This window comes from Ochotona curzoniae, unplaced genomic scaffold (genome assembly GCF_017591425.1).
Source record: "Ochotona curzoniae isolate NIBS_2020 unplaced genomic scaffold, NIBS_Ocur_1.0 contig_4792, whole genome shotgun sequence".
NCBI lineage: Eukaryota > Metazoa > Chordata > Mammalia > Lagomorpha > Ochotonidae > Ochotona > Ochotona curzoniae.
The window spans coordinates 9,206,648-9,232,372 of record NW_024466389.1 but is presented as its reverse complement, the minus strand read 5'-3'; the positions used below and the strand labels follow the sequence as shown (position 1 = coordinate 9,232,372).

The window sequence follows — 25,725 nt, the reverse complement described above, 5'->3', positions numbered from 1 at the left end:
TCTTCCAACGTCAGTGCTTCCTGGCTTGGGTTACATGGGTAGGTTTTTGGAACCTTCTTCTCATGCACCCCTCAGTTTCCCAAATCTCAGTCTCTATCGGGCCACGTCTGCAGCTTCTGTGCTTGCCTCCTATCTGAAAACTGGGTGAATGCTGCTTGCCCAACATGTCCCTTAAGCCAGCTGACTTCATTAGAAAAGGAAAGAGCTTTGCAGGGAAACTTGGCATGGTAGAAACAATGTTGCTCCCAGAAAGAGGTATAACTATGCACAGTAGGCAGAGTCGTGATCCCCCCAACATGTACACCCCCATAAACCTCAGAGCCTGTGCACCTGGGCAGGGGTCACAAAGGACTGTGCAGATGAAGCTACAGAAAGAGACTTTGAGCTGAAGGGATTACCCTGGTCATGTGGGGAAGCTGAGTGTCAGCACCTGAGTCCTTCAGTCAGTAAACCTTTCCTGGTTGGATTAGCCAGGGAAGAAGGCAGGAGCAAGAGGACTCAGCGCTTGGGCTCAGCCTCTCCAATGATACCTTCAAAACAGATCCCTTCTGACAGCAGAAATGCAGCTCCCTCCCATACCCACTAGGGTACCAGATAGGTGCCCCCAGCCCATTTCAACTCAGACCCTCTGCACGTGGATGCCCCAGGCTGCAGGCTCAGTCTTCCATCACTGTCCCCACTACATGTGGCACCCACAAGTTGGAAGTGCACGCAGCTCCCACAGCCCCTCCTCAGATCTGACCCCTCACTGCAGGGACACACAGAACTTGGGGAAGAGTTCTCTGCTTTGCTGGCTGATTTTGTATACAGGCACCACCAGGAACACAAGTGCAGTCGCATGTGGAGCAAGGTGCTGGGGGTAGGGAACCTGTTTCATCCATGGGTCATTCAAAACCATCAACTTAAAAATTAGCCCAGGGGAGCCTAGTACAGTAGCCTACCAGTAAAGTCCTCTCCAAAAAAAAAAAAAAAAAAAAGAATAAAGTAAATAAATAAATAAATAAAGTCCTCTTCTTGCACACGCTGGGATCCCACACAACTTGCACACAACTGGTTCCTGTTCTGGCGGCCCCACTTCCCATCCAGCTGCCTGTTTGTGGCCTGAGAAAGCAGTCGAGGACGGCCCAAAGCCTTGGGACCCTGTACTCGCATGGGAGACCCGGAAAGAAGTTCCTGGCTCTTGGCTTTGGATCGGCTTAGCTCTGGCTGTTGTAGCCACTTGGGGAGTGAATCATCGGATGGAAGATCTCCCCTCTCTGTCTCTCCTCCTCTCTGTATATCTAACTTTGCAATAAAAAGAAGTAAATTGTAAAAGAAAAAATAGCCCAGGGGTCCAGTGTGATAGCTCAATAGCTAAATCATCCATCTTTAGCCTGCTATGGAGTCACAGACTTTTGGCCAGATCAAATGATCTTACAGCCTCCTACAGCCTTTGGGCTGGACAGGGCTTTGTGGCTGGCCTACAGAGAGGGCAGTGGCAGCTCTGTGCTTCTCCAGGGGCCTTTATGATTCAACTACCCCAACTTCTGTTCCCTGGGAGCTTTGTGGAGACTTCAGTGTGTAAGCATCATTGCAACCTGGACAACCAGAGGGAATGTGACTGGACAGAAAGTCTGCTTCTCTCCTAAGGGACTGCCCCGTTTGCCGACTGAAGGACTCATGTCCTGGACATTCCTTTCCCCTGGGTAGGGGCACGATGGACCCCTGCTGAAGTGGGCATCCTGTCATCTACCAGCAGAGAATTTCCTGATGGCTAGCTCCGAGTCAGAAAGGTGGAGGGTGGTAGGCGTGCATGTTTAGTTTCTATGATCCGCTTTGGAAAAGACAAACTGTAGTGCCTGTGGCCCACTGAAGGTGAAAAAGAAGCATGTGGAAGAATGCAAAGACGTTGCAAGTCCTAAAGCCCCCAACATAGCAAAAGACTCTTTCTCATTCATCATTCCAAAGCTGCTGTCAGAACCAAAGACAAATGGCTGAATACCGGGACAGGTACTTGGCATAGCAGTTAAGTCACTGCCCTGGATGCCCACAACTAGGAGTGTCTAGTTCAGTTCCAGTCCCTGTACTAATCCTGGTTCCTGCTCATGAGTACCTTGGGATGCAGAAGATGATGGGCACCTGCCACCCACAGGAGAGACCTGGATGCAGTTCAGACCTCCTAGGTTTGGCTTAGTCTAGCCTCAACTGGGGATAAGCCAGCAGGTGGAAAATCTGTCTAGCTTACTCTTCTCTCTGCCTTCCAAATAGAATGAAAATAAATAAGAAGACCAAATATTTTAACCATAGAGCCACAAACTGTGCATGAAAACAACAACAAAAAAAATTTCATGACATCAAAGATATGAAGGCAAGAAATGTAGGCTTCCTCCAGAAACTAAGAAAGGAGGGGAGCAAACGGGGCCCGCAGCAGTGTGGTGGCACAGGGAGTGAGGTACTGCCTATGCCTATGACATGGCATCCCATATGAATGCCTGTTTGAGCCTCAGCTACTCTGCTTCCAATCCAGTTCCCTACGAATGCATAAGTAGGAAAGCAGAAGAGGGTTGTCCAAATATTTAGGCCTCTGTTGGTGGAGTCTCTGCCTCCTTGTTCCTGCCTGACCCGATTCTTCCTCTCAATATCCTTCTGCTTTTCAAATAATAAATACATTTTTTTAAAAAATAGGAGGCCAGTGTGGTGGTTCAACAGCTTAACAACAGGAGCTTAACAACCTCCACCTGCAAGTGCCAGGATGGCATATGGATACTGCTCCACTTCCCATCCAGCTCCCTGCTTACAACCTGGTTAAGTAGTGGAGGACAGCTGAAGTCTTTTTTTTTTTTTTAAATAATCTTAGTTTATTAGGGTACAAAGGGTCACGGGCTACAGGGTGAAAGTGGGTAATATCATTGTTTCCACATTAATATAATCATTTTGCCCTGTATCTAGGGTTAGGGGAGTAACAAAGGGGAAAGCCCCACCCTACCTCCCACCCATCCCCGATCCCCAGCATGAGGCGCGCTCCAAGGGTCCTGCTCATAGAGTTTTGATAGTTCATCAGTGCTGGATTGCTGCCAATCTCTCCGTCCCAACCGTAATGAAACCTATTCAGAGTCCACTGGCTGACAGTCTCTTGATGGTTGGGGTTCCAAGATCAGCAGTTCAGTTCGAGAAATATCCAAAGAAACTTCATCTGAGTTGATCCCAGATCCGATTCTTGAGTGAGTTTGCTAGTACAGACTCCAACACTGTTCGTCACACCAATCAGCTTATGCATATGCTGGTCGTTGCGATTGCTGGGTCCGTTCGGCTTCCAGCCCTGTCTTCCTTGTGAACCAATGGGTGTTGTAGTCCAGCTCGATTCTACCCACTTCATACTCGGTCTTTACGCAAACCAGTTGGAGCTGCAGCCTAGTTGGGGCGACTCCCCAAAACCCCTACCAGTTCTGCCCCCTACCCTGGTTCCCATGCTTGCCAGTATGCACTGCAGGCTTGTCCAGTCTGTACCACATCCCAATTAGCTCTCGCACACGTCAATGGACATTGAAGCCTAGTTCAACCCAACCAACCTATTATCCAGCCCATACACCTACTGGCAGGTGCCTTTCTGTCAAGCCACCCCTGCTCCTAGCCTGGGTTTCGTGCTGTCCAGTGAGGGTGGTAACCCTGAGGGAGGTGCCCACTATTTCCCTACTAGGCCACACCCACTCCCAGAGTATGCAGTCTCCAGGTGGTTTTGGCATTTGACTTGACAGAATTAGCTCCTAGTACCAGCCTCTGACAGCTAACACTGTGGCTAAGCCCAAACACCCCTCAACCCACTCTAATTTTAACTTGCACCAGTCAGAACAGTCAGCTCACCGTGAGGCCCACAGGTGCTATAGCCCTGCCTAGTCTGAACTGCCCCCATCCATATTCACACTTTCCAATGGAAGTAGTTATCCAGCAGGGGTGCCCACGTTCCCCTGTTGGCTTTGCCTCCTCCCTGATTGTCACATGTGCTGTTTGTGTGCTGCAGCCACATCTGGTATGGCTCATCTCACCTTGGCATTACTTGTTGTGTACTGGTATGTGTTGCAACCGAACCCGGCTCGACCCACACTCTGTTCTGGTGCTCGGATTCACTAGAAGGTAATGTGAACAGATTCAGGCTGGTCTGCCCCCAACCCATGCCATGTGTATGCCAGTGGGATAATTTTCATTGCCTGTTCTGGGTTGTTCCCTATTGTGCTTCTTGCGCTTACCTGCATGGGACTGTGTCCTGCCAGAGAAGTTGCCCAGGCTTCTCCACCAGAACCTCTCCCACTGCCAGTTTTTGGCGCATACCAGTGGGTCCATGAGCCAGCACTACTCAGTTCGCCTGCTATCCTAGGAGGAACAGTGGCTTTTCCTGCCTGGCCTCCGACCCAAGCTGGTTCTTGTTGTTGGATATTTCAACCCAGCCATGGCTCTTCCATACCCCTACCCAGCTCACACATGGTTCAGTAAGGGCTGAGACCTAACCTAGTCTGTCACACAACCCTCCCCGGTCCTCCAGAGCACCAGATGGTGTTGGAATTTGGCCTGGCTTGGTGGTTCCCATCCCAGTCCACAATTGTGCCAAGTGAGATTATGATTGTATCCTGATCAGAATGTAGCCTCAGTTCCAGCCCATGCGCTCCTTGGTGGGAAACTCAACCCAGCTAGGGTGTCCTGTTATTTCCCCAACCGGGCCTCTGCCCTGCCATAGAGCAGGTGTAGGCCGGTGGTTGGTCTGTCTCCGCTTGGCAGAGCCCCTCACTTGTCCTGGCCCCTTGGATGCTGTGGCTTAGTGCCTCTGCCTCACACGGATCAGTATGTGCAAGGACCTACCTGGCATGAGCTGTGCTCCAACCTGATTTCTGTTGTTTCTTGTGAGTTAAGGTTTGTTCAGCCCTGCCCATTCTGCCCCCTTCCAGTGGCAGCCCGGCCCACCCCACATCCTATTTAAAGATGCACATTTGGGTGCTGCTGCCTTGACCTACCCTGACTGTTGTGGATTCCTTTACCCATGAGTGATGGCAGATGGCGTGGTCACACCTAGCTTAGACCATTGCAACCCCAGCTTGGGAACTAACCCGGGGGATTTGTATTCCAAAGGGTTGGGCCCACACAACCCCACAGAGCCTACCCCCAGCCCAAGTTCTCTTGTGTGCTGGATAGTGTCTTGATCCTGCCAAATGTGACCACTCCACAACTCCAACACTCAGTAGGGCAATGGTACCCAACACTGCCAAAGAGGCCCCCATCCATAGCTTCAGTGTGGGCTAGTATGTGGTGATCAGTGATGTTCTATACTAATATCCCATCTCTGTATTCATAATTGAGCTGTTGCATCTGTCTTACTAAAATTATCTTCTGGACACTTCCCCCAAACCACTAAGTCTTGGTCCCCTTGCCTGCTTAAATCTTTCATGACCCTGTCACTGAGAATACCCGAAAATTCACTTTGCACCTACACTCAACCTAGTCTTAGTCATGAGTGACCCCAGGCAGCAACTACATATCTTGAAAACCCCAGAGTTCGCCCTTCCGGGCGGCCAGCAGGCAATGCCTGGCACCATTTGGTGCACTGACCGCCCTGGGGGAGGCCGAGGACTCTTTCACTGCCTTGTGGCAGCGTCTTTGGCTCCTCCCAAACTCCCCCAGCTGCATGGTCTTAGCGGCAGGGCGGAGCTAGGAATTTCCACCCAGTTCCCAAGTTCCCTCATGGCGGACTTACCCTGAGGGAAGAGCTCTCTTGGGTCCTGGGGGAGGCCGAGGACTCTTTCACTGCCTTGTGGCAGCGTCTTTGGCGTGAGTCCCCCGCATTGGGTCCGACCCGGCAGGGGCACCCCCCACAGTCGCCACACTGCAGGGAGCGTCAGTTGCCCCAGAGCCCAAGGACCAAACTCCTCCCAAACTCCCCCAGCCACATGGTCTTAGCGGCAGGGTGGAGCTAGGAATTTCCACCCAGTTCCCAAGTTCCCTCATGGCGGACTTACCCTGAGGGAAGAGCTCTCTTGGGTCCTGGGGGAGGCCGAGGACTCTTTCACTGCCTTGTGGCAGCGTCTTTGGCTCCTCCCAAACTCCCCCAGCCACATGGTCTTAGCGGCAGGGCGGAGCTAGGAATTTCCACCCAGTTCCCAAGTTCCCTCATGGCGGACTTACCCTGAGGGAAGAGCTCTCTTGGGTCCTGGGGGAGGCCGAGGACTCTTTCACTGCCTTGTGGCAGCGTCTTTGGCGTGAGTCCCCCGCATTGGGTCCGACCCGGCAGGGGCACCCCCCACAGTCGCCACACTGCAGGGAGCGTCAGTTGCCCCAGAGCCCAAGGACCGAACTCCTCCCAAACTCCCCCAGCCGCATGGTCTTAGCGGCAGGGCGGAGCTAGGAATTTCCACCCAGTTCCCAAGTTCCCTCATGGCGGACTTACCCTGAGGGAAGAGCTCTCTTGGGTCCTGGGGGAGGCCGAGGACTCTTTCACTGCCTTGTGGCAGCGTCTTTGGCGTGAGTCCCCCGCATTGGGTCCGACCCGGCAGGGGCACCCCCCACAGTCGCCACACTGCAGGGAGCGTCAGTTGCCCCAGAGCCCAAGGACCGAACCAGCTGAAGTCTTTAGAACTCTGCACCCATGTGGGAGACCTGGAAGAATCTCCTGGTTCCTGGCTTTGAATTTGCTCAGTTCCAACGATTGCTGCCATTTGGGGAGTGAACCAGTAGGAAGCAGAACTTTCTTTCCTTCTCTCTGTAAATCTGCCTTTCCAATAAAAATAAGTAAGTCTTTAATACCACGTTTACATATATATATAGTTTGCAAAGAGTGAGTAGGAGAGGACTGTCACTGACGAACAGGGAGGGTAACTGGAGCCTTCTCACCCTGAAGGTTGCAGATTAAAATGAAATAAAGGAGAGGCCTCTGTGAGCGGCCAGCTTGGCTGGCGGACTGCGTCGGGCGTCCCCACATCCCCAATTACCCCACACCCACCCCCAGCTCGGTGCCGCGTCATCACCTTGTCCCTGGCAGCCTCGGCAGGGCCGGCCGAGGGCCTTGTGGTCCCCCACTCACGTACAGGTGATGGTGCTGCAGGCTCGAGGCCTGCGGGCCAAGGGCCCCAGGGGCACGAGCGACGTGGTGATCCAGGTGGGCAAGGAGAAGTACGCCACGTCGGTATCGGAGCAACCTGGGCGCGCTGGTGTTGCGGGAGGAGGCCACCTTCCGAGCTGCCGCCGCATCTGGCCTCCAGGGCTGCGCCCGCGGCCGCCGCCACCTTGCAGCTCACCGTGCTGCACCGCGCGCTGCTCGGTTCCTGGGCCGCGCAGAGGTGGATCTGAACCAGGGCCAGAACCAGGGCCGCCGCAAGACGTAGTGGTACCCCTTGAAGTCCAAGCCAGGCAAGAAGGACAAGGAGCGAGGCGACATCGAGGTGGACATCCAGTTCATGAGGAACAACATGACGGCCAGCATGTTCGACCTCTCCACCAAGAACAAGTCCCGGAACCCGTTCGGGAAGCTCAAGGACAAACTCAAGAGCAAGAATAAGGACAGCGCCTCAGACACCAGTTCGGCCTTCGTGCCCAGCGCTACACCCTCTGTGGACAGCGACAACGAAGGCGAGACTCCCACGAAAGACAAGAAGCGGTCGATGATCAAGACCTTGTTTTCCAAGTCCAACCTGCAGAGAACACCACTCTCACAGTCCATGTTGGTCCTGCCCACCACGAAGACCGACAAGATGCTGCTGCGGCCCGGAGACTTGCGGTCCCGCTGGGAGAACAATGAGGACAAAGATGAGGCCTCCTCCACGTCGGATGTCACATCTCACAAGAGAACAGCAAGTGGGGATCTGAAGCAGCTGAGCCAGATCAGCTTCAGCCTCCCCAAGAAGGAAGGCCTGTCCTTCCTGGGTGGCCTTCGGCCCAAACACGACTCCCTGTCCTGCTCCAACGTCTGCATCAACGGGAGCCAGGTGTACCTGGAGCAGCCGGAAGCCAGGAGCGAGACCAAGGATAGCAGCGCGTCGTCCTCACCGTCCCCCCAGAGCTTCCGGAAGAAGCACCTGTTCTCATCCACTGAGAACCTGGCCTCACGGCCCTGGAAGGAGCCGATGGACGGGGGCGACAGGTGGCTTGCTGATCCCGCCACCAAGGACCCCAGCAAGTCCATGTCCCTGCCGTCTTATCAGGCCAGTGGGGATTCCTGGGAAGAGAGGGCTCCGGCCGCCACGGAGGCTGCCAGAGAAAACCAGGAGACCAAAAAGCAGGAAAACAAGAAGTCCTCCTTGCTGTCTCTGGTGACCAGGAAGAAGGAAGTGGCCAAAAGCGGTGAGGGTAGGAATGCTGCAGCCGGGCCGGCCCGGGACAAGGAAAGCAAGGCGGGGCCCGGGGAAGACCTTGGACGGAGAGCTGAGAAGGACGCGCCTGGCGTCTCCTCCAGCCGCTTTGAAGATGTGCCCATCACGGAACCAGAAGCTGACCCCGAGGTCAAGCTTGGCCCGAAGGCACCTGTGCCCACGCCAAGGGTTCCCCAGACCAAAGCCGTCAAGCTTCAGGACTTCATCCTGTAAAGGCAATGAACACGACGGTCCCCAAGGGCACCACCTCCAACTTGGGGACTGCCACCATCATCAGTGAGAACCTGATCAACGAAGCCATGATGAAGAAGTACAACCCCTCAGACCCTGCGTCTGCCTACGCACAGCTCACCCATGACGAGCTGGTCCAGCTGGTTCTCAAGCAGAAGGAAGCCATAAGCAAGAAGGAGCTGCAGGTGCGCGAGCTGGAGGACTGCATCGATAACCTGCTGGTCAGGGTCATGGAGGAGACCCCCAACATCCTCCGCATCCTGACCCCAGCTGGTCGGAAGGCCGGCAAGATGTGACCCAACGCCGGCAAGGCCGTGTGACTGCGTCCCCGGCTGCGTGCTCCACATCTCCACCTCCACAGCGAGTGGTTGGTGCTACCACTGGAAGCCAGGTTCATTATTTCCACAAAGTCTTCTACTGTAACATTCCTGGGGATTCACCCTCCCATGCCACTGTGCCTTTTAAAGCTCAGCTGTCAATGATTTATGTCCATCAGACACTGGGTCAGAAGATCCGATCTGAGCCAGAGACTGGGCACGAGAGCCCCCTGCTGGCTGGACTGTGTTCCCCGGCTCTTCTCTGTAATCCAGGGATTTTTCTAATCAGGGTGAACTGGGAAGGCCTACGCTGTTGGTGCTGTCACACACACACACACACACATGCACACACACTCTCTCTCGATGTTGGGTTTTTTGCTACCACAGAGGCCTTTGCCTGGGGTCAGGAGGGTTGCCCCACCTCGTTCAGTGCCTTGGCTGGGGGAGGCAGTGCCAGCCACCTCCTGGAGCAGCAGCACTCACAGGTGTAGAGTTCTGCCACTGTCGTCTGTGCCTTTGCCCGGCTTGCGGTTTCCTAGGTGGCCATGGGAAGAGGAGTTTTGGGGGTGGCAGGAAGTGGGACAGGATCACCGTGCGTTATGGTGAAGCGGCCTGTTAGCTGTGCAGGGGCAACGTTGGCCTTGGGCCCCGACACAGGGCTTGCAATGCTGCCATGGGGCTCATCCCCTGCCCCCCTCCGTAACACACACAGCCCCTCCCTGGCCACGAGGAGGCCCACACCACTGCCCTCCTGGGAAGCCTGGAGGAGCAGCAGGTGAGCCCTCCCCTTGACACTTGCTGCTTTGTCTGCTGGCTGCCCCCACCCTCTCCCCCAGTGTTGAGAAGGGCAGGCAGCCTGTGTGTGGTTCGGGGTTGAACTTGGAGCCAACTGCTGCCTTAACTCTCAGCCCAGGTTCAGATTGTAGAGGTGACCGCATGAGAACTGTTGCACCGTCCTGGAAGGCAGGAGGGTCACAGCGACCTTTGACCTCCATCTGGGGGACCTTCACAGGGCCAAGGGCATGGGCAGGTGGGACTCTTCCAAGCCTTCTCGTGTGGGGTTATGGTCCGGGGCAGGCTGGTGGGCAGCAGGAATCCCACCCCAGGGTGACGCTGGCCGCCAGCATCGGCTGTGTCAGAGCATTTTAATCTGAAGGATGATACTGTAAGTTGTCTAATTAGCTTTTAATTATCAATGGCTGTTTTATTTAATTGACTCCTTTCCTCCAATACCAGGAACCACTGTCAACTTGTCAGAAAAGTCTTGTATTTTTATAGTGCTGTGAAGTTTTATTATATGCCTATAAAGAAAAACTGTACCTTCACAACAAACAAACAAATAAAAGACACTAATAAATATTAACAAAAGTGAGAAGCTGAAACCCCACAATTTGTGGTGGGAATGTAAATTGGGGTAGTACTTTGCAAAACCAGTTTGTCAGTTCTCCAAGTTACTAAAGACAAAGTAAGTACCTCACCCTGAGTTTTATTCCACTCTAGTGTATGCCCTGAGGAGAGGAAAACCTGTTTCTACACAAAAACCTGTCCAGGAATGTCCCTAGCAGCCTTATTTCCCCACTGCACTAGTGGAAGCAAACCAAACATCTCCAGCAGATGGATGGGTACAGCACACGGGATTCCTACAGTGGGATGCTACTTATACATGTAAGTGTAAACATATTTATAAACACAAAATAGGGAAGTGGCGGCACACACGACGGCATGGACATGGCTTGAAAACCAGGGATGAGGCCAGTCACAAATGACCACAGGCTGTGTGAATCCATTTGAATGCAATCCCCTAAGCAGGCAAATCCATTTACAGGAGATTAGGTTGAATTGTTGGGAGCTGGTGGGGAGGTGGGGCAGGGAACGCCTGTTAGTGGGTTCAGACATCCTCCTGGGGTAATGAAAATGCTCTGAATTAGATGGAGATAATGACTGATATTAAACCCCACCCCCGGAACTGCACACCTTAAAATATTTGTGTGGTATGTGAATTCTATTTCAACAAAGTTTTATTTAAAAAAAAAAAAACAACATTGATTTATTCAGCTGAAAGGCAGAGGGGTGGGTGGAAAGACAGACACAGATCTTCCACATGCTGGTTCACTTCCCAAAATGACCACAACAATCAGAACGCAGCCCGTCCAAAGCAATGAGTCAGCAACTTCTGGGTGGCCCATGTAGGTGCAGGGACCCAAGAACTTCGGCCAACTTCTACTGTTCTCCCAGGCACATTAGCAGGGAGCTGGACTGGAAATGAAGCAGCCAAGACTTGAACAAGCACCCATATGGGATGCCAGTACCTAAAGTAGCAGCTTTGCTGGCTTTACCACAGAACTAGCCCCTAAAGAAAAAAGTTTTGAGCCTGGCGTGGTGGCCTTGCAGCTAAAGTCCTCACCTTGCATGTGCCAGGATCCCATATGGGTGCTGGTTCTAATCCCAGCAGCCCTGCTTCCAGTCCAGCTCCCTGCTTGTGTCCTGGGAAAGCAGTCGAGGATGGCCCAAAGCCTTGGGACCCTGCACTTGCTTGAGAGACTCTTGACTCCTGGCTTCAGATCAGCGCAGTACCGGCCATTGCGGCTCACTTGGGGAGTGAATCATTGGACGGAAGATCTTCCTCTCTGTCTCTCCCTCTCTGTATATCTGACTTTGCAATAAAAACTAAATAAATCTTTTTTTTTTAAGTTGTATTATTACCTAAAACACAGAGAGGAGTAGAGATAGAGGAAGAAAAATCTTTCATCATCTTCTGTTTTTCTCCCCAATGGCTGCAGCAGTCAGAGCTGAGCCAATCTGAAGTCAGGAGCCAGGAGCTTCTTGTAGGTGTCCCCATGGGTGCAGGCGCCTAATGACTTGAGCCATCCTCCACTGCTTTCTTCAGGCCACAAGCAGAGAGCTGGATCTGAAGTGGAGTAGTGTGGACTAGGATTGGCATCCATATGTGCTGCATATAGAAGTGCTGCAGGTGCAAGTTTGACCTAGAATGCCATGGCACCAGCCCCTAAAGTTTAATTCTTTTTTTTGAAAAAAAGATTTATTTATTTTCATTGGCGGATATATAGAGAAGAAGATCTTCCATCCGATGGTTCACTCCTCAAGTGGTCAAAATGGCTGGAACTGAGCCAACCCGAAGCCAGGAACCAGGAGCTTCTTCCAGGTCTCCCAAACAGGTGCAGGGTCCCAAGGCTTTGGGCCATCCTCGACTGCTTTCCCAGGGCACAAGCAGGGAGCTGGATGGGAAGTGGGGCTGCCGGATTAGAACTTGCACCCATATGGGATCCTGGCACATTTCAAGGCGAGGACTTTAGCCACTAGGCCACCGCTCCGGGCCAAAACTTAATTCTTTAAAAAAAGGAAATAAAGGCCTGCATGATGGCATGGTAAGTTAATCCTCTGCCTGCAGTACATATGCATCCTGTGTGGGCACTAGTTCTAGTCCCAGCTGCTCCGCTTCTAATCCAGCTCGCTGTTTATGGCCTGGGAAAGCAACAGAGCTCAAGACTTTGAGCCCCTACACTCATGTGTAGACCCAGAAGATGCTCCTTGCTCCTAGTTTCAGACTGGTCCTGTTCTGCCCATTGAGATTGTTTGAGAAGTGAACCAGTAAGATCCCTGTCCATCTCTCATTCTTTCTATAACTCTGACTTTCAAGTGAATTAAATAAGTCTTAAAGAAAACGACACTATTATGTCTTTTCAAATGGAAATCATTCTGGTAATCATATGGCACTAGCTGATGGGGAAAAATTATCTTCTTTTCTTTTAAGCTCTATGCATTTATTTATTTGGAAAGTAGAACATGAGAGAACTGTTCCATTTGCTGGTTCACCCTTCAAATGAGTGCAACAGCCAGGGCTCGGCTAAGCCAAAGGTAGGGGCCTTAAACTCCCTACTGGCATTGCATATGGGTTACAGGAGTTCAAGAATTTGGCCCCATCTTCTGCTGCCCTCTAAGACCTATTAACAGGAAGACAGAGGGACAGTGGAGGAGCTAGGATTGGAAGATGTAGCCAGATATGGGATATTGACACGACAAATGGTGGCTTAACCCACTGTGCCATGATATTAACCCCAGGAAAATTGTTGTTTACAGATTTCCAACTAATATGTGTGGGAGAATGATAGAATCACAAGCGTATCATTTTTAAAAATCTTTTTAAAGATGCATTTGCTTTTTAAAAGATTTATTTTTTTTTTAAAGATTTATTTTTATTATTTTTTTCATTGGAAAGGCGGATGTACAGAGAGAGGAGAGAGAGAGAGGAAGATCTTCCGTCCGATGATTCACTCCCCAAGTGAGCGCAACGGGCCGATACTATGCCGATCCGAAGCCAGGAGCCTCTTCCGGGTCTCCCGCACGGGTGCAGGTTCCCAAAGCCTTGGGCCGTCCTCCACTGCTTTCCCAGGCCACAAGCAGGGAGCTGGAAGGGAAGCGGGGCTGCCGGGATTAGAACCGGCGCCCATATGGGATCCCGGGGTTGCAAGGCGAGGACTTAACCACTTGCGCCACCGCGCCGGGCCCAAAGATTTATTTTTGTAAAGATTTATTTTAATTTATTGGAAAAGCAGATATACAGAGAGGAGAAGAGACAGAGAGGAAGATCTTCCATCTGATGATTCACTCCCCAAGCAGCTGCAACAGCTGGAGCTGAGCTGATCTGAAGTCAGGAGCCAGGAACTTCTTCCGGGTCACCATCACGGATGCATGGTCCCAAGGCTTTGGGTCATCCTCGACTGCTTTCCCAGGCCACAAGCAGGGAGCTGGATGGGAAGTAGGGCTGCCAGGATTAGAACCAGTGCCCATATGGGATCCAGGTGCATTCAAGCCAAGGATTTTAGCTGCTAGGCTACCGCGCTGGGCCCAATAAATAATTATTTTAAGATTGATTTTATTTTTATTGGAAAGTCAGATATAGAGAGAGCAGGAGAGACAGAGAGGAAGATCTTCTATCCAATGATTCACTCGCCAAGTAGCCGCATGGCTGGAACTGAGCCAATCCGAAACAAGGAGCCAGGAGCTTCTTCCAGGTCTCCCACATGGGTGCAGGGTCCCAAAGCTTTGGGCCATACTCAACTGTGTTCCCAGGCCACAAGCAGGGAGCTGGATGGGAAGCAGGGCTGGGTCCCGATAAATAAGTTTCAAAAGGAAAGTTTGGGGCCCAGCACGGTGACCTAGGGGCTTAAGTCCTTGCCTTGAATGCCGGGATCCCATATGGGCGTCAGTTCTAATCCCAGCAACCACCCTTCCCATCCAGCTCCCTGCTTGTGGCCTGGGAAAGCAGTCGAAGATGGCCCAAAGCCTTGGGACCCTGCACCTGTTTGGGAGACCTGGAAGAAGTTCCTGGCTCCTGGCTTCAGATCAGCTCAGCTCCAGCTGTTGCGGCCGCTTGGGGAGTGAACCATCAGACAGAAGATCTTCCTCTACATCACTCCTCCCCTCTGTATATCTGCCTTTCCAATAAAAATAAATAAACCTTTAAAAAAATGAAATCTCTCTAAAAAAGGAAGATTTTGAACTAGATTGTTGGAATAAGACAGAAGTAAGAAGACAAGTAGATTGAGTGAATGATTATGCCTTGGTTGGTTATTTGTTAGGGGTCCTTGCTTCAGTATGTTGCCATCCAAGTCCCAAGCCCCGAGTTTCTGTCCTCTGATTTCACCTCCACTCAGCTGTCAAAATGATACACAGGACCTTTACCAAAATCTTCATGCTACGCCTCAGTCACCTGTCATCCTCATCCCTTCCGAGAGCTCAGTTATTATCACACGTGAGCAACCTGCACTTTCCCCCCGCCCCCACAAAGTGGCATCACCTAAGGGCTTGGTCACTTCGTAAACGGATGTTACCAGAAAAACCTGGTGGGTTATTTCCTCAACTTATTATAGAAATAACAAATCAGGAACCAGTTTATTTGCAAAGAGACCTGGTGGGCAGGCAAAGAAGAGGGAAGGGGCAAGCACCTCCTGAGAGAAAGCCGGGAGGTGGGATGCCCCTTGGAAGGGGAGAGGGAGAGACCTCAAAGGTTTGAGGAAGAGTCTTGGTCTTTTAAACCTTCCCTGATTTCTCCTTGCTGAGAAGGAATCTACAGGTAAGATGTTTCCCATTGGTGGTCTCTTAGCCAATTAGGAAATGAGTGGGCTTGTATCGCCCACCTGAAGGTGTGGCCAGAACCTCAGCAGACCTGGATGGTCTCAATGGAGACCTCAGAAGCTGCAGTGGAACCTACATTTGGGGCAGGAGATGGAAGTCCTTCTCTTCTCTGTCTCTCCTCCCTGTAAACTCTGCCTTTCCAATAAAATAAAATAAATCTTTATACTTTCTTTTTAAATTCAAGAATGAGAGAGGCAGAGGCCAACAGAGATGACAGAGAGTGCTCCATCCATTTCTGGGTTGCTCCCCAAATGCACACAAGGGCCAAAGTTGAGCCACACTGATGAGGCCAAGAGCTGGGAATTCAACCTGGGTCTCCCAAGGGCATGGCTGGAGTCTAGCTCCTTGAGCAATCACCTACTGCCTCCAGTGGTGCACGGCAGCAGGAAGCTGGAGTCAGAATCTCACCCCATGTTTCTTTGTGTTGGGAACACTCAAAATCCTCTCTTCTTGACATTTTGAATTACCCAACTTTAGTAATCATAACCACCTTTCCAGGTGCCAGAAATAGCACTCATTCCTCCAGCTGGCTGTGACTTTGTACCCATTAACCTCTCTCCTCTTCCCCATTCTTCCCTCCCTAGCCTCTGCATCCACCAGCTCAGCTTTTTCCGACTCTACATATGAAAGAAGTCACACAGTATTTGTCAATGTGAGCCTGGCTCTTGTTACTGAGCGTTGGGCTCCTCCAGGTTCATGTGTGTTGCTGCAAAGGACAGGATTTCACCCTCATTAGACCCTAACTAGACATCCTCTCGCAAATAAAACCTTCTTTTAAAAAATTAAAAATAAAAAGAATTATTTGGGCCCGGCGCTATGGCGCAGTAGTTGAGGTCCTTGCCTTGCACGCCCAGGATCCCATATGGGCGCCAGTTCTAATCCTGGTGGCCCCGCTTCCCATCCAGCTCCCTGCCTGTAGCCCGGGAAAGCAGTCGAGGACAGCCCAAAGCTTTGGGACCCTGCACCTGCGTGGGAGACCCGGAAGAGGCTCCTGGCTTTGGATCGGCATAGCATTGGCCGTTGCGCTCACTTGGGGAGTGAATCATCGGACGGAAGATCTTCCTCTCTGTCTCTCCTCTCTGTATATCTGCCTTTCCAATGAAAATAAAAATAAATCTTAAAAAAAGAGATTTATTTATTTTATTGGAAAGGCAGACATACAGAGAGGACAGAGAGGAAGTTCTTCTGTCGATGATTCACTCCCCAAGTGGATGCAACAATCTGAAGCCAGGAGGCAGAACTCCTTTTCCAGGTCTCCCACATGGGTACAGGGTCCCAAGGCTCTGGGTCGCCCTTGACTGCTTTCCCAGACTACAAGCAGGGAGTTGGATGGGAAGTAGAGCTGCCAGTATTAGACCTGGTGCCCATATGGGATCCTGGCATGTTCAAGGCGAGGACCTTAACCATTACACTATCGCGCCGGACCCAATACAACCTTTTTTATTTTTAGTTTTTGTTAATATACACATTTTCTTTTTTTTTTTTAAAGATTTTATTTTTATTTCAAAGTCAGATATACAGAGAGGAAGAGAGACAGAGAACAAGATCTTCCATCTCATGATTCACTCCCCAAGTGACCGCAATGGCCAGTGCTGAGCTGATCCAAAGCCAGGAGCCAGGAACTTCCTCCAGGTCTCCCACGTGGGTGCAGGGCACATCACCCTGCACCAGAACTGAATCCGAGCACCAGAACTGAGTGTGGGTTGAGCCAGGTTCGGTTGCGACAGAATGCCAAGGTGAGGTGACCTGTACCACATGTGGACACAGTGCCCAATAGCACACCTGAGAACCAGGAAGGGAGGGCTGGAGCCGGCAGTGGGAATATGGGGATGCTTCCCTGCTGGACAGCTACTCCCACTGGAGAGCATGAGCTAGGAAGGGGTTAGACCAGACTAGGCAGGGCTGCAATACTCGTGGGCTTCATGTGGACTAGACCTGGAAAAAGTCAGGCTGGGCTGATTGTTCCTACTGGTGCAAGCATAAAATAGAGTGGGTGAGGGTTGTTTGGGCTTAGCCGCAGCATCAGCTGGCAGAAGCTGGCACTGGGGGCTAATTCTGTCAAGTCAAACCACAGAATCACCTGGAGAGTGCATAATCCAGGAGTGGGAGTGGACTGGGAGGGAAATGGTGGGTTCCTCCCCCCCGGGTTACCACTCCCACTGGAGGGCACGAAAGCCAGGACAGGTGCAGGGGTGGCTAGACAGAAGGGCACCCAACAGCATGTGTGCAGGCTAGATAGTGGAACTGGTTGGGTTGAACTAGGCTTCAATGCCCATTGACATGTATGAGAACTGAATGGGATATGGGACAGACTGGACTAGTCTGCTACATATAATGGCAAGCACAGAAACCAGGATGGGGGCGGGCCTGGTGGGGGATATTGTGGGTCGCTCTGACTAGGCTTCAGCTCCCACTGGTTTGTGTGTGGGCTGAGTGTGTGCTGGGCAGAACCAGGCTGGACTGCAACAACCATTGGTTCCGGTGGAAGTTGGGGCTTGAGGACAGAACCGACCCAGCAATTGCAACCACCAGCTGATTGAGGCAATGGACTGTACCCGGCCCCATACTTGCAAGTACACACAAGAACCTGGTCTGGGTTCACCTCAGACAAAGTTTCTTTAGGGATCTTCTCAATTGGAATGCCGGACTCAGATCCCTAACCATGAAAAGACAGAGGACAGAACAAGTCAATCAACCACCTCAGCCATATGTTGGCAGTGAAAAACAGGGCAAACGGAGACTCTAAGATGGACTATGTCAGCCAGTGCATTCTGCAGTGATTTCTTCGTGCTTGGACTGGAGAGATTCATAGCAACTCATAACTGTTGAACTATCAAAACCACTTGAACAAGCTCTCGGAGCATGCCCCACATCGGGGACTGGGATGGGGGGAGACTGGGTGGGGCTTCTCCCTTTACCTTCCCCTTTACCCCAGATATAGAAAAAAAAATGTGTGGAAATGATAGTCTTACCCACTTTCCTGTAGCCCTTGAACTTTTATGCACTAATTAACTATATAAAGATGGTGAGAAATATAATCTAAAAAAGAAAAAATAATGGAAGAAAAACACAGGAGCAGGAACTGACTAGGTTATTACCTGTTGTCTCATGACTAGTGGCCACAAATTCTGAGGGAACGGTTTGCCCCTTTACTTTGTCCAGCTGTGCGTGGCTCTTGGGATGCAGGCAAAGAGAAATGGGGCGGTTGGGCCCACCAGGTTTGGGGATCTCACCAAATCCATCCGTTAATAGGTGGTGGTGAGAGTGTTATCAAAAATTAAGGCTCATGGAAGATAAAGATCAGAAGTGAAAGAAGGAGAAAGTTTGAGACAACGCACATAAAAGCTTTAACACACCGTAAGCGCGAACACGCGGAAGCTGATCCTGCTGTATTTGGAACAGACAACTAAGGCGGGTACAAGACCTGTCCCACGACAGGGCAGAAGTGCTGTACTGTGTAACTTTTGGACAGCTAGGCGCATGCGCATGTCACGGTCGCGCAGCTAGCGTGGGCGCTGCGCATGCGCCGAAGGTTGCAGCCGGGAAGCCGGCGAGGTCGGTTCCGCCCGACTCTATCATGGCGGCGCCCTTTGTCTGCTCTGAAGTGCCGTCCCCGGCCTTCTCGCGGCCGTGATGCACCTCCCTTTGCGGTGGGGTTCGGGACATGGCAGGTGAGGACCGGCAAGCGCCGGGGGCCTGGGGAGTCCAGGCAGCCCGAACAGAGGCGGCGGAGGGTGGGGCGCGGGGGGAAGCTGGGGACGGTTGTGTGGGGGAGGGGAAGGAAGTGGAGTGGGACGGGAGCCGGGGCTGAGGGGACGCGCTGGGACAGCGGCCGCCGGGCACTGAGAAGAGGGGCGCCGCCGGGCGAGCGGGGGTGGGGAGTGGGTGGGCGGAGCAGCCGCCCCTGCGAGGGGGCGCGAGTCGCCTCCCGAGCTCGGTGACACCCCAGCTGGCGGCATCTCCGCCCCCGCCTGCCGGCTGTCACCGCCCCTTGACCCCGCGCGCCGCGGCGGGTGGGCATGCGGCGGCCGCGAGGGGGCGAGGTGCCTGGGCAATGCAAGTCCGCCGGCCGGGGCCTACCTGGGGAGTGCCGGGCACTCATGATTGCCTTCATTCATTCGTTCCTTAGAGGACTGCTCGGCTCCTGTCAGGTTCTGAGGATGCGGCAGGGGTTGCCCACAGACCGGGTCTCCCTCAGAGCAGGGTTAGGAGTGTGGACGGTGGGGCCGGGTTGGGGGTTTGAACCCCATTGCACGCTGTGGCCTTAGGCGCCTCAGTTTCCTTCTCTGCGCTTCAGTTTCCTCAGAGATGATGTTAACATCTACTCCCCAAGGGAGTGATGCAGATTGCCTGGGGCAGCAGGTGTAAAGTACTTGGAACACTCCTTCTGGGTGAATTGAGGAATGTTTCCCAGCAAGCTGGGACCCACAGCCCGTATAGGGTAGAGAGCAGGCCAAGGGGGCTTGTTCTCAGGGGGAAATAAGCAGTCTCTAGAGAGAGATGACAGAAGGCTAGGGAGGCGTGCTTGGTGACTGGGAAGGCATTCTAGAGCTATTTGTGGGTGAAGAAAGGGATTCTAGGCAGAGGATGAAGGGCAGTTAAGAGGTTGCTGGAACAATCCTGGAGAGAGAGGGTGGCCTGCGGTTAGGTTGGAGGCAGAGGGTGGGGAGTGATGGTTTTTGGATCTAGGGTTGACACAGCTTGGTGATTGCTTGGATGAGGGACTTGGGGCTGACCCCAAGATTTTCACTGGTGGGAATGCGAAGCACTGGGGGAAGCCACAGGACAGTGAGCAGGTCTGAGGGAGAGGAGGCAGATTTAAGCTTGAACATGTTGGTGTCCAACGCCTGGCAGACACGCAGTGGAGCTGTCTGAGGGTGCTGCAGTCTCTGAAGTTGCAGGAGGGGTCCTGCTCTCGTAGGACTAGGGCAGGCAGTACCCAGCAGGGTGCTCAGGACCTCTTGAGGGCTGCTGTGCCACAGTAGGACCCGAGTTTAGCCTTGGCCTTGTGTGTCAGTGGGGGCTACGCAGTGGGGGCTGATGTCCAGATGTCCAGCGCCTGGCAGGCAGTGGTGACCCAGTGCGCCATTCGTGGAGCTTTCACTCTGCACCCCAGCCCTGCCTGGCTTCCGTGGATGAGTCAGGGGGTGCTAACAGGCCCCCTCTGGTTCTCAGCAGGTTTCTCCGACGTCACTGCCTCTGGGAGCGAGCTGTGAGAGGGGCACATTGCTAAAGTCACCTGGGCTCTGTGGGACTTGGAGGTGTCCCCAGGGGCTCTAAGATGAACCAAATGGGGATGGGAGGTCATTTTGTCTCCCCTTCTTGCTGGCTCATAGTGATTTTAATCAGCCGTTTGAGGTAGCTTTTTCTTCAAAATGAGGCAATAACGACAGAATCCTGATTGTTCTGTTTGGTGCGTTGTTGCTCTTAACTACTGTTTTATCCAACAAAGATTGGAGTGTGTTAATCGCCATGCTCATACCTTGTTTTAACAAGTAGTTTAAAACAGTGGTGCAGTGGGAAATGTCCCATCAAAGCAGTCTGGAAGTGCAGTGACTGGAACGAAATAGAACTTTCTTCCTCACCCTGTGGCAGTCTGAGAGTGTACTTCCCATCCAATGCTGGTAGGACAGCTTGCTGTATCCTGTGGAGTCCTCTGGAAACAAGGCTCCTGGGATCATCTGGCTCTCCCTGCTCAAACCTCGGCTTCCGTCTCATGGTCCTGCCTGGCTGCCCGAGTCCCTGCCGTTGTGTGTGAACTCCAGCTGGGAAAAAGGGAAGGATGGAGCAGAGAGTGGACTCAGTTCTTCTGAAATCCTCATGTTTGAAGAGATGTGATTTTTGTACAGCAAGGTCTCCACACCTAAGCCAGCTGCTGCATCTGGTGTGTTACCCCAGAATGAGTCATGTCTGTACCCATGCTGGAGGCAGAAGGGATTAAGCAGACCGGTTTTGTCCCTGACTCACTCAGAAGTTTCATCACAGCCGTGTGAGGCGCTGCAGGGCATTGGTCAGGAGAGGTGGGGCTCACCCCTGGAGGACTGCCTGGAGGGCAAGGCCTTAACTGAGGTGAAGAAGGTTCTGGGTCAATGACCTGAAATTTTTTTGTGTTGTTTTTATTTTTTGTTTTTATGTATTTAAAAGTCAGAGAAAGAGAAATTGTTCACTACCTAAAATGCCCATAGTAACCGGCACAGGACCATACCAAAGTCAGAAGCCCAGAACTGAATCCTGTGTAGGTTCAGCTGTGTAGGTGGTAGAGAGAACTAAGAATTGCCCAGTCACCTCTCGGGGTGTACATTAGTTAGCAGGAAGCTGGACCATAAGCAAGTCCAGGACTCAACCCCAGGCCCTCCCTCGGCTATGGGACCAGGGCATCCCAAGTGGCCTGCTGGCTGCTGTGCCAGACCCCACCTCCAGTGACTGTAGAGTGCCTCTCAGGGAGGGGTTGAAGTGGTAGTGAGGACTTGATCTAACTGTGAGTCCAGGTTCCTCTCTTCCCTGGCTGTATGTCCCGGGGGTGGGGAGGGTCATGGCCTCATTGAGGCTTGGTGTTCTCATCTGTGAACTGGGGTGACGACATATCCTTCATAGAGTTGTTCTGTACATTCTGTAAGGTCTGCTATGTGTGTGGAGCGCTTCCTAAATGTCATTGACCTTTTGCTGCAGAGGTGCAGGGTGGTTCAAGCCAGAGAGGCCTGCCAGGGTTGCAGTGACACGTGGCCCCACCCTTCAGAGCAGTCCATGTGCCACCCTTACCCGAGCCAGAGACTGTCTAGGTGAGGCACAGAGGCCAGGACAGCTCTGTGTTTCCCAGGATGCCCTGGGTCTTCTCATGAAAGGCCTCCCTGGCTCCTTAGAGGCCATCCTCCATATGCATTGGAGAACTGGTGAGGGGTCTTTGAGAAGGACTTGCATAATGCCTTAAGTTCATGTGTTCCTAGGAGGCTGCCCTGAACCCGGCCAGCCCCACTAACCCTCCTCTGACTTCTCTGCATCCCTTACCAATCTCTGTTGAGCCATTTTCATCAACTGGATTATAATCCTCAATTTCCTGATCTGTCTGCTCTCTCCTCACCCCCTCCTCCCACCCATCCCCGCCGACAGTAGACCAGCATGGAGGGTGAGGGACAGGGTGTGTGTTGGTGGATAGGTGGATAATCAGCTGGGATTGACTGAAAAGGAACTGGAAGTAGGGATTGACAAGGACTTTGGGGGCCAAGGGGTAAAGCCTGCTACAGTGAAAGTGAGGGAAAGCTGGGGTTTACTGGTTGTTTGGCTGTAGGCATGGGAAATAGAGATGGTGAACTATGGCCTAAAAGGAGAGTTTTGGTCAGAAGACTGTTTCTTTTTCTGTCTATCAGAGCAGGGATTTTCAGCCTTGCCCTTACCTTTGCAACCTGACATTGGACCAGTGTCATTATTGTGCACATTTTTCTGTAGTGCTTCAGATCCCTAAGTAGGGGTGCCAGTAGCAATCACATTCCTAACTGTCACAATCAGAAATGTCTGCAGACATTGCTCAGTGTCTTTGCCTTCAGCAAGGACTTTGGGAAAGTGATTTAAAGCTGGGAATGCCTAGGCCAAATCCCCCTGGGCTCTTAACTGGTTCTTATCAGTATTGACTGACCGTATGCCTTTGGGTAAGTATTAGACCTCTAGAAGCCTCAATTTCTTGACCTGCAGCAGAAGATCATTGTAAAATGGGTGCAGTGGTCACCTTGCACATCATGTCATTGGATGGAATTGTTAATGAGGCATGTATATGAAGTGATTGGCAGTATTATGTGTTAAGTGAACAACACCCTTGAGAGGATCAACAAAGAGAAGGTGAAATTGAGGAAGAAAACCATGTTCAGTATAGTATCTATGCCTAGGATAGAAACATCAGAAGGTAAGTCATCATCCCACTGAGGTATTTCATGCTGGATGCCCTCGCGGAGTTCAGGACATGGGTCTGCATGCAGGCCTGTGTAGAGGGGACTTTGTTTGGAGTTGGTGGCTCAGATTTGTTGCACACAGAGGTCTACAGGCCTGGCGAGTCCTTGGCCTGGATGTTCCTGTTTAGAACACAGGAAGGGCAGCGCCAGAATTCTGTGTGCCTGGAGAAAGAGCAGGTGGCCCTCTCCCAGCAGTGCTGGAATTCTTCAAGGGATGGTGCCCGTGTGAGTAACACAGAAGTACGTGGATGTGGTGTTGTGACATGGTGTTCAGAGAGGGACCCCAACTTTAACAAGAAGTCTGGATACATTTTGTGCCCAAAGCTATTATCCTGCGTACCCATAATCCATCCTTCTTTCCCTTTCTCTCACTTTCTTCTTTTCTTTTTGCTGGCCACAAGCTAAAGCAATTGAAATAATAGAAACAAGTAATAAGCATGTTGGCACAAGGTGACCTCAGCATTTACTGCGAGTGTGTGAGCTGCGCCCTCAGCATGGGCACTCCTCCTGAGTGTCCCAGAGTGAATGAAGGCTGACCTAGATAATGTCTTCAGGCTACCCCAGGGCTTGGGCTCTTGTATTCACGTGTGCTTGTTGTGAATGGGAGACAGATGATCTTCAGGACCAGTACTGGGAGGGAAGGAAGCAAAGGGTCTAGTCAGAATTGAGGGTTCGCTCCTGTGGAAATCTCGGGGTGAGCCTGGGGCTCAGAGTGGGCAGCAGGCCAGAAAGCAGGCGGTGGTTACTTTGTAACGTCAGGAACCTGCTCAGCTCTGGTTATCAAAGGTTCTCCCCATGCAACCACTTCCTGGGCTGGAGTCAGTACTCCAAGCAGTCACTTCCCGTGGCGGATTCTGTTCTTGTCTTGCCGTTCTGCCCAGTGGAGCAGTACTGTTCTCATTTCAGTAGTCTGGGGTGTACGGGCCCTGTCAGGGACTTTCCTGCTTCACTGTAACCCAGCGCCCCTTCCGGCTCGGGGCACAGCTTAAAGTGCACATGAAACACTGGTGTATTTTGTAATTGTTTTTGTTAAATCCTGGGTAGATTCAAGAGCGCTTCAGGAATAAAGTGCAAGGATATAAGGAACATCTGTCTGCCCTCCTCCCAGTTCACAAAGTACATTATCTTTGTGTCCCACCCAACACGTCCCACCACCTATTAGCTCTGAAACTTTTGATAAGCTTTTTAAACTGTTAGTTTATTTGTTTTGAGAAGCACAGGGAGGGAAGAGAGAGACAGGCAGATAGGTGGAGGGGAACAACCAGCCCTCATCTGTCCATTCCTTCTGTGACTGGGGGAGTGGCAGACTCTGGGTGCCAGGAACCCCAATCCAGTCTCCGGCATGGGTGGCGGGAACTCAGTCACTGGAGCCATCATCCCTGCCTCCCACGGACTGTGGGAGCAGGAAGCTTGGAGTTGGGAACCAAGATGTGAAATGTAGGGCTCCTAACTGGTAGACCAGATGCCTGCCTCTCTGGATGGTTTTATCAGATATTTGCATTGTTAAACATAAATGTTTTTTAAGCTTAATTTAATTTTTTCCTTGGTGACTGAAGTTTTTCGTTTTATGTGTATTTGTGAGATTAATCCATGTTACAGATGTTGCAGATACGTTCCATTTATCTCTTTTCTCATCCGTGCATGATTGGGTTGTTCCAAGTATTTCCTGAGACGGTGCACTGTACCCCTTATTGGGAGCTATGTGGGGAGCCTCCCCAGGCTGCAGCACTGCCAGTAGTACCGTGGCATGGGTGTGTGCATCTTCATTTATCAACTAATGCCAAATTCTTTCTTTTAAAAAAAAAGATTTTATTGGAAAGTCAGATGTACAAAGATGAGGAGAGATGAGAGGAAGATCTTACGTCCACTGATTCACTCTCCAAGTGACCATAATGGCTGAGCCAATCCGAAGCTAGGAGCCAGGAGCTTCTTCCAGTCTGCCACATGGGTGCAGAGTCCCAAGGCTTTGGGCCCTCCTCGACTGCTTTCCCAGGCCACAAGCAGGGAGTGGGATGGAATGCAGGTCCGCCAGGATTAGAACTGGTGCCTGTATGGGATCCTGGCACATTTCAAGGCAAGGACTTTAGCCGCTAGACTACTGCATGGGGCGCTCTTCCAACAGTGGCTGCCATGTTAAAACTTTTTTTTTTTAATTGTAGTCTTCATGATACAGTTCCATAGGCTTGGGGATTTCCCCTTTAACTCCCCTTTTGCCCCTCCACCGCATTAAACGTTTTTACTAAACTGATGGGACAGCAGTGTCATGTAGTTTTAGTTTGCATTTTCCTGGCTATCAGTTATAAGAAAAATCTTTTCTTGTAGTTATTAGTCATAAGGGTTTCAGCTTTTCTGAAACTTTTCAAAAATTTTTGTTCATTTCTTAGTAGGTCTTTTGTCTTATATATATATAAACTTTTATTTTTTTTATTTTAGATATTAATCTTTTCTAACTTATAGTTTGTGACTCGTCTTTTCTCTCTTGTTTTGTTGGTTAATAGAAATAGTTAATTTTGGGTCACTGAATTATGCTGCCACCTGCAATGCCAGCATCCCATATGGGCATTGGTTCGAGTCCTGACTGCTCCACTTCTGGTCCACATCCTTGCTAATGCTCTTGGGGAAGTAGTGGGAATGGCCCAAGTGCATGGGCCCCGCACTCATGTTTAAGACCTGGATGGAGCTACAGGCCCTGGCTTCAGCCTGGCTTAGCCACTTGGGGAGTGAATCAGCAGATGGAAGAGCTTTCTCTCCCTC

General features: G+C 51.6%; 1 protein-coding gene and 1 pseudogene across 2 annotated transcripts in view; both read left to right on the top strand.

Moving 5' to 3' along the window:
• Window positions 1-34: 34 nt before the first annotated feature.
• Window positions 35-8,854, top strand: LOC121161310 (annotated as a pseudogene).
• Window positions 8,855-18,619: 9,765 nt separating this feature from the next.
• Window positions 18,620-25,725, top strand: part of ZBTB17 (zinc finger and BTB domain containing 17) — a 31,304-nt gene continuing 24,198 nt past the window's right edge. For both annotated transcript variants that reach the window (XM_040987959.1, XM_040987958.1), the window contains exon 1: window positions 18,620-18,702. In XM_040987959.1, the coding sequence (XP_040843893.1) occupies window positions 18,696-18,702 (7 nt within the window). In that variant the 5' untranslated portion in view covers window positions 18,620-18,695. The remainder of the gene's footprint in view (window positions 18,703-25,725) is intronic.